The 9,474-nt window shown below is 43.3% G+C and overlaps 1 gene segment (V, D, J or C); it reads left to right on the top strand.

Annotated features, from left to right (window-relative positions):
- Positions 1-1,480: 1,480 nt before the first annotated feature.
- Positions 1,481-9,474, top strand: part of LOC121490794 — a 54,314-nt gene continuing 46,320 nt past the window's right edge. Inside the window, 2 exon segments of the V gene segment in view lie at positions 1,481-1,583; positions 1,949-2,258. Coding sequence covers positions 1,535-1,583; positions 1,949-2,258 — 359 coding nt within the window.

The raw sequence follows: 9,474 nt of genomic DNA, 5'->3' as shown, positions 1-9,474 counted from the left end.
CACTCAGCATAATACCCTCCAGTTCCATCCAACTCGAAGGAAATGGTGGGTATTTGTCGTTTCTAATGGCCGAGTAATATTCCATTGTATACATAGACCACAGCTTCTTTATTCATTCAATTCGATGGACACCTAGGCTCCTTCCATAGTCTGGCTATTGTGGACATTGAGGCTGAAAATTTAAAGAGGAAGATTCAGGATTGCATTGGCTAGCTTATAACATGGATCAAGGAAGAAAACATAAGAAAAAGTAAATAAAGTGACACCTAAGAAATTATGGGACTTGAGCTATTATACTCTTCTTCTATCTCAATTTGTCATGAGCACCTGAGACTCTCCACAGAGTTCAGGATTTGCTCTCCATAGCATTTTTACACAATAGCTATTCCACTCTCAGTACAAAATCTTACTCTTGGAAGATTTCCTAGGAGATATAGACCTGAGCTTTTCTGCGTAATCACACCTGGAATTGTATTTATTCAGTTATTTTTCAATTCAGTATGACTTTGGCTTTTAATTACCCGAGACTCAGTAGAACTACAAACTCTATGCTTTCAGTTTCTCCAGGATTTTGTTTGAGGACAGTGACTTTAATTGGGAGGTAACTTGAGGTTGACGCAATTCTCACAAATATCTCAATATGACATAACGTCAAGCAGACACTTGAAGAATCATCAGGTTCTGTCACTGTTGTAATGAAGGGTCTCATATATACCACACGGCATGTGTGTGTGTCTATCGATCGATCAATCAATCGATCTATCTTTATCTGGGGAAGGAGAGAGAAGTGTGACAGGATACACTCCAGACAGTAAAAAAGGGTTACCACAAATCATACTCATTACCTGAAGCATAAAATTCTGTTGTCTTCCCTATTCTCTTCCATGTGATTATTAGTTCTCTTCCTGTAAGTGAGAGAATCTTCCTCCTTGACAGGGTGTTTTTACTTTCATCTTCTCATAGAGCATAATTCACAGGGTCCCAGGGTGAGTTTATTTTAAATCATTATTAGACAGTATTAAACCATCAGCCTGGAAACAGGAGACTCATAGACCCTAGAACTATCTCCAGTTCTTCCAGTGATTGGGAGATCCTCCACCACTCAGCTGCAGTTGGGAGTGTCAGCTGTTTCCCCTGGGACCTTAGCAGACAGGAATCCAAGCAGGAGGGCCATTCACCTGCCAGAAATGGACACTGGCCACTACACCTTCACGTCTCTGCTGGTTTCACAGAAGGGCAGGACTCTGAGCACTGTCTTCCCACAGATCTTGACTTTCTCAGTTCAATCCTTCTTCCTACTCACGCAGTAAAGAATTTGTCTCTGTTAGCTTTCCTTCCAGCACAGAAGACCTTTTAAGCTACTACACTGGCAGGAGAGGGACCTGCACCTGCCTGTGCCTCTTTCCACTCTGCCACACCCACCAGGGGATTTGCATATTGTCCCCTGGGGAGGACCTTCCCTCGAAAGTCTGAGATAAAGGTCAGCTCTAGGCTTGTCTTTACTTACTAGGGCTCCTCAGCTCAGCTTCTCAAGATGAGGTTCCTTTCTCAGCTCCTGGGGCTGCTGATGCTCTGGATCCCAGGTAAGGACAGGGCGGGGATGAAGAAAGACATGGGGGTGCGGATGGTGAGCTCCCCTGGTGCTGTTTCTCTCCCTGTGTATTCTGTGCATGCGGGAGATTGCCCTCCAACAGGGGGAATTTAATTTTTAGACCTGTGAAAATTAAGAAGAAAGTAAAACATACGAAGAACGGTACTTTAGTGAGATGCTAAAGAAGAAAGAAGCCACTCTGTCTTACTCTCTTGGGTTTTCCATGATAATTGAATACATTTAAAATATAAAACAAAACACAAAATATGATTTAGCCTAAAATATAAAAAACTCAAAGTAATAGAAATGTCTTATACTGTTTCTAACACAACTTGTACTTATCTCTCATTATTTTAGGATCCAGTGGGGATATCGTCATGACGCAGACCCCACTGTCCCTGTCTGTCAGCCCTGGGGAGCCGGCCTCCATCTCCTGCAGGGCCAGTCAGAGCCTCCTGCACAGTGATGGAAACACCTATTTGTATTGGTTCCAACAGAAGCCAGGCCAGTCTCCACAGCGCCTGATCTACTTGGTTTCCAACAGAGACTCTGGGGTCCCAGACAGGTTCAGTGGCAGCGGGTCAGGGACAGATTTCACCCTGAGAATCAGCAGAGTGGAGGCTGACGATACTGGAGTTTATTACTGCGGGCAAGGTACACAGCTTCCTCCCACAGTGGTTCAGCCCTGAACACAAACCTCTCTGTTTGGCCTGTCACCACTGCCCAATGTGTTGCTTGAATGGGGAGCAGGCGCTGCAGAGTGTCTGAGTTGGCGTCAGTGGCAGATGTTGGAGAACTCAGGGCAGTAATGTGCAGCTGAGAGCTCTGGCCCATGTTACAGCCTCATCAGGTGCAGCAGCCTTCGTGGGGCAGAAGCAGCTCAAGAATGGAGGTGATGCAAGTGCTCTCTGAGCAACAGGCTGGAGGGAGTGCTCACTTGTATCTCATCCCAACCCCTTTCTCTTTGTGTTTGGTCTATTACATTTAGTCAGCCTGAGAGTCAGAAACTTGAGGCATATTTGTGACAATTGAATCTAATACATTTTGAAGCAAATAAATTTTGCTATATTTTTCATAGAGAATATTGGGTACCATTCAGTATTTATTATTTTTTTTTATTTTCCTACTCTGAATATCTTCTTTCTCATTACACTAATTGCTCTGTTACTGTGTTCTCTGGATAGCATTCTATACCTGCCTCCTCACAGGAAATATGACTGAGAACAATTAGTAAAATTGCTTGTTCAAGCACCCAAATTAACTTTGTAAATTCATAGCAGATATAAGGTCCTACTTCTGTTAAAAAGTAGTGATACACACACATCTATATTTATTATATACATTGGATATTACTCAGCCAAAAAAAATGACATCTTGTTATTTGGAACAACGTGAATGGTCCTAGAGAGTCTAATATTAAGTGAAAGAAATCAGACAAAGAAAGGAGATACCATATGATTTCATTTATATGTGGAATCTACAAACCAATCAAACAAACAAGAACCCAAGAGCAGAAATGGAAAAAGACCCATGAATACACAGAACACACTGGTGGTGGCCAGCCAGAAAGAGGATGGGAGGATGGGAATAATTCACGGAGGAGAATGGGAGGTATATAAAATGAACAAAAACAAGGCACAGGGATGAAGGGTACAGTGCAGGGAATATAATCAAGGATTTCATAATAGTGTTGCGTGGGGACAGATGGTAATTACACTTGCAGTTATGTAACATAGCACATAGACATGTCAAATCACTATGCTGTACACCTGAAACCAACGTAGCCCAGCATTCCAACTATACTTCAATAAAACAACATACACACACAGGTACACACAGACACGGACAGAAGAACTTAAATCTAGAAGTTTTATACTTGCCTCAATTACCTTTTTCTGAGACAAAATAAAAGCAGCTCTTGGAATTTCACAGTGGGTTCTGAGAATACAACACAACCTGAAAGATGTGGAGCATAGAATGTACTTCATATACCACAGCTAGGGTAGAGAGTGGTGTGAAATTTTTTTCCCAAAGGTAACATTTTAAGACCATTTAGCCTAAATACTCTTTTGGAAATGACAAATTACTATTTTGGAAATGGATTTCAAAACATTATTTTTACAGAATGTGGTCTTACCTGAAAAGGAATCTGGATTTGTATTCTGTTCGAATGTGTGCTTTAAGTAGATCTCAATTAAAACTATGCTCAAGGGGGAGGGGCAAGATGGCGGAGGAGCAGGGTCTCCAGGTCACCTGTCCTCAACAAATTACCTAGAAAACCATCCAATCATCCTGAAAATCTACGAATTCGGCCTGAGATTTAAAGAGAGACCAGCTGGAACGCTCCAGTGAGAAGAGTTCGCGCTTCTATCAAGGTAGGAAGACGGGGAAAAAGAAATAAAGGAACAAAAGGCCTCCAAGGGGGAGGGGCCCCGCGAGGAGCCGGGCTGAGGCCGGGGCGAGTGTCCCCAGGACAGGAGAGCCCCGTCCCGGAGGAGCAGGAGCTGCACCGACCTTCCCCGCGGAAAGGGGCTCCCCGGGAATTGGAGCAGGATCCCCAGGAGGGCGGGGATGCCCTCGGGCTCCCTGGGACACTAACAGGCACCTGCGCCCCGGGAGATGCGCCGAGCTCCCTAAGGGCTGCAGCGCTCGGCGGGACCCGGAGCAGCTCGGAGGGGCTCGGGCGGCGGCTCCGCGGAGGGGCGGCTGCGGGGCTCCGGGAACAACTCGAACGGCGGCTCGGGGAGAGGAAGAAGCTCCGCGCGGAGGGGGCGGCGCGGCTCCGGGAACAGCTCGGAGGGGCTCGGGCGGCGGCTCCGCGGAGGGGGCTGCGGGGCGGGAGCGAATCCAACAGCGCAGGCTCCGGAGCACAGGGCGCCGGGACACAGCCCAGGATCCGGCCTCCCCCCGGGACAGGCAGAGGCCGGGAGGGCGCAGGACAGCAAGGACGCTCCTGCCCGGAGCTGAGATCAGCGGCCCCGCCCCGGAGCCCCCAGGCCCTGCAGACGGAGAGCCCCGGAGCTACTGCGGGAGCTGACTCCAGGGTCCCAGAGCTGCCCCCGCCACTGTGGCTTCCTCCCGGGGCCTCACGGGGTGAACACCCCCCACTGAGCCCTGCACCAGGCAGGGGCAGAGCAGCTCCCCCAAGTGCTAACACCTGAGAATCAGCACAGCAGGCCCCTCCCCCAGAAGACCAGCGACACGACCAGTTCCAGGGGAAGTCAAGGGACTTAAAGTACACAGAATCGGAAGATACTCCCCCGTGTTTTTTGTTTTGTTTTGTTTTGTTTTTTTCTTTTTGTTTGTTTTTGTTTTGTTTTGTGCTTTTTTTTCTTTCTTTCTTCTTGATTTCGGATTGCTTCCCCCACCCCACCCCCCCTTTTTCTTTTTTCTCCTTTCTTTTTCTTTCTCTTTTTCTTCTCTTTTTCCCCCCCTTTTTTTCTTCTTTATCTTTTTTCTTTTTCTCTTTTCTTTCCTTCTCTCTCTTTTTCTCCTTTTCCCAATACAACTTGTTTTTGGCCACTCTGCACTGAGCAAAATGACTAGAAGGAAAACCTCACCTCAAAAAAAAGAATCAGGAACAGCCCTCTCTCCCACAGAGTTACAAAATCTGGATTACAATTCAATGTCAGAAAGCCAATTCAGAAGCACTATTATACAGCTACTGGTGGCTCTAGAAAAAAGCATAAAGGACTCAAGAGACTTCATGACTGCAGAATTTAGATCCAATCAGGCAGAAATTAAAAATCAATTAAATGAGATGCAATCCAAGCTAGAAGTCCTAACGACGAGGCTTAACGAGGTGGAAGAACAAGTGAGTGACATAGAAGACAAGTTGATGGCAAAGAGGGAAACTGAGGAAAAATGAGACAAACAATTAAAAGACCATGAGGATAGATTAAGGGAAATAAATGACAGCCTGAGGAAGAAAAACCTACATTTAATTGGGGTTCCCGAGGGCGCGGAAAGGGACAGAGGGCCAGAATACGTATTTGAACAAATCATAGCTGAAAACTTTCTGAATCTGGGAAGGGAAACAGGTATTCAGATCCAGGAAATAGAGAGATCCCCCCCTAAAATCAACAAAAACCGTTCAACACCTCGACATTTAATAGTGAAGCTTGCAAATTCCAAAGATAAGGAGAAGATCCTTAAAGCAGCAAGAGAAAAAAAGTCCCTGACTTTTATGGGGAGGAATACTAGGGTAACAGCAGACCTCTCTACAGAGACCTGGCAGGCCAGAAAGGGCTGGCAGGATATATTCAGGGTCCTAAATGAAAAGAACATGCAACCAAGAATACTTTATCCAGCAAGGCTTTCATTCAAAATGGAAGGAGAGATAAAGAGCTTCCAAGACAGGCAGGAACTGAAAGAATATGTAACCTCCAAACCAGCTCTGCAAGAAATTTTAAGGGGGACTCTTAAAATTCCCCTTTAAGAAGAAGTTCAGTGGAACAATCCACAAAAACAAGGACTGAATAGATATGATGACACTAAACTCATATCTATCAATAGTAACTCTGAACGTGAACGGGCTTAATGACCCCATCAAAAGGCGCAGGGTTTCAGACTGGATAAAAAAGCAGGACCCATCTATTTGCTGTCTACAAGAGACTCATTTTAGACAGAAGGACACCTACAACCTGAAAATAAAAGGTTGGAGAACCATTTACCATTCAAATGGTCCTCAAAAGAAAGCAGGGGTTGCCATCCTTATATCAGATAAATTAAAATTTACCCCGAAGACTGTAGTGAGAGATGAAGAGAGACACTATCTCATACTCAAAGGATCTATCCAACAAGAGGACTTAACAATCCTCAATATATATGCCCCGAATGTGGGAGCTGCCAAATATTTAAACCAATTAATAACCAAAGTGAAGAAATACTTAGATAATAATACACTTATACTTGGTGACTTCAATCTAGCTCTCCCTATACTAGATAGGTCTTCTAAGCACAACATCTCCAAAGAAACGAGAGCTTTAAATGATACACTGGACCAGATGGATTTCACAGATATCTACAGAACTTTACATCCAAACTCAACTGAATACACATTCTTCTCAAGTGCACATGGAACTTTCTCCAGAATAGACCACATACTGGGTCACAAATCGGGTCTGAACCGATACCAAAAGATCGGGATAGTCCCCTGTATATTCTCCGACCATAATGCCTTGAAATTAGAACTCAATCACAACAAGAAGTTTGGAAGGACCACAAACACGTGGAGGTTAAGGACCATCCTGCTAAAAGATGAAAAGGTCAACCAGGAAATTAAGGAAGAATTAAAAAGATTCATGGAAACTAATGAGAATGAAGATACAACCGTTCAAAATCTTTGGGATGCAGCAAAAGCAGTCCTGAGGGGGAAATACATCGCAATACAAGCATCCATTCAAAAACTGGAAAGAACTCAAATTCAAAAGCTCACCTTACACATAAAGGAAATAGAGAAAAAGCAACAAATAGACCCCACCCCCAGCAGAAGAAGACAGTTAATTAAAATTCGAGCAGAACTAAATGATATCGAGACCAAAAGAACTGTGGAACAGATCAACAGAACCAGGAGTTGGTTCTTTAAAAGAATTAATAAGATAGATAAACCATTAGCCAACCTTATTAAAAAGAAGAGAGAGAAGACTCAAATTAATAAAATCATGAATGAGAAAGGAGAGATCACTACCAACACCAAGGAAATACAAACGATTTTAAAAACAAATTATGAACAGCTCTACGCCAATAAATTAGGAAATCTAGAAGAAATGGACGCATTCCTGGAAAGCCACAAACTACCAAAACTGGAGCAGGAAGAAATAGAAAACCTGAACAGGCCAATAACCAGGGAGGAAATTGAAGCAGTCATCAAAAACCTCCCAAGACACAAGAGTCCAGGGCCAGATGGCTTCCCAGGGGAATTCTATCAAACGTTTAAAGAAGAAATCATACCTATCCTACTAAAGCTGTTTGGAAAGATAGAAAGAGATGGAGTACTTCCAAATTTGTTCTATGAGGCCAGCATCACCTTAATTCCGAAACCAGACAAAGACCCCACCAAAAAGGAGAATTACAGACCAATATCCCTGATGAACATGGATGCAAAAATTCTCAACAAGATACTAGCCAATAGGATCCAACAACACATTAAGAAAATTATTCACCATGACCAAGTAGGATTTATCCCCGGGACACAAGGCTGGTTCAACACTCGTAAAACCATCAATGTGATTCATCATATCAGCAAGAGAAAAACCAAGAACCATATGATACTCTCATTAGATGCTGAGAAATCATTTGACAAAATACAGCATCCATTCCTGATCAAAACCCTTCAGAGTGTTGGGATAGAGGGAACTTTCCTCGACATCTTAAAAGCCATTTACGAAAAGCCCACAGCAAATATCATTCTCAGTGGGGAAGCACTGGGAGCCTTTCCCCTAAGATCAGGAACAAGACAGGGATGTCCACTCTCACCACTGCTGTTCAACATAGTTCTGGAAGTCCTCGCCTCAGCAATCAGACAACAAAAAGACATTAAAGGCATTCAAATTGGCAAAGAAGAAGTCAAACTCTCCCTCTTCGCCGATGACATGATACTCTACATAGAAAACCCAAAAGCCTCCACCCCAAGATTGCTAGAACTCATACAGCAATTTGGTAGCGTGGCAGGATACAAAATCAATGCCCAGAAATCAATGGCATTTCTATACACTAACAATGAGACTGAAGAAAGAGAAATTAAGGAGTCAATCCCATTTACAATTGCACCCAAAAGCATAAGATACCTAGGAATAAACCTAACCAAAGAGGTAAAAGATCTATACCCTAAAAACTATAGACACTTCTGAAAGAAATTGAGGAAGACACAAAGAGATGGAAAAATATTCCATGTTCATGGATTGGCAGAATTAATATTGTAAAAATGTCAATGTTACCCAGGGCAATTTACAGGTTTAATGCAATCCCTATCAAAATACCATGGACTTTCTTCAGAGAGTTAAAACAAATTATTTTAAGATTTGTGTGGAATCAGAAAAGACCCCGAATAGCCAGGGGAATTTTAAAAAAGAAAACCATATCTGGGGGCATCACAATGCCAGATTTCAGGTTGTACTACAAAGCTGTGGTCATCAAGACAGTGTGGTACTGGCACAAAAACAGACACATAGATCAATGGAACAGAGTAGAGAACCCAGAAGTGGACCCTGAAATGTATGGTCATCTAATATTCGATAAAGGAGGAAAGACTATCCATTGGAAGAAAGACAGTCTCTTCAATAAATGGTGCTGGGAAAATTGGACATCCACATGCAGAAGAATGAAACTGGACCACTCTCTTTCACCATACACAAAGATAAACTCAAAATGGATGAGAGATCTAAATGTGAGACAAGAGTCCATCAAAATCATAGAAGAGAACACAGGCAACACCCTTTTTGAGCTCGGCCACAGTAACTTCTTGCAAGATACATGCACGAAGGCAAAAGAAACAAAAGCAAAAATGAACTATTGGGACTTCATCAAGATAAGAAGCTTTTGCACAGCAAAGGATACAGTCAACAAAACTAAAAGACAACCTACAGAATGGGAGAAGATATTTGCAAATGACATATCAGATAAAGGGCTAGTTTCCAAAATCTATAAAGAACTTATTAAACTCAACACCAAAGAAACAAACAATCCAATCATGAAATGGGCAAAAGACATGAAGAGAAATCTCACAGAGGAAGACAGGAATCCTCGTAACGGGCGGCGCCGAGGAGCTGGATGTATGAGCTGGATGCAGGGTATGTCTGGATGCAGAGGAATCTCACATGGCCAACATGCACATGAGAAAATGCTCTGCATCACTTGCCATCAGGGAAATACAAGTCAAAACC

Source organism: Vulpes lagopus, chromosome 5, assembly GCF_018345385.1.
Source record: "Vulpes lagopus strain Blue_001 chromosome 5, ASM1834538v1, whole genome shotgun sequence".
NCBI lineage: Eukaryota > Metazoa > Chordata > Mammalia > Carnivora > Canidae > Vulpes > Vulpes lagopus.
The sequence above is the reverse complement of the archived record's forward strand: the minus strand, read 5'-3'. Positions and strand labels throughout refer to the sequence as shown.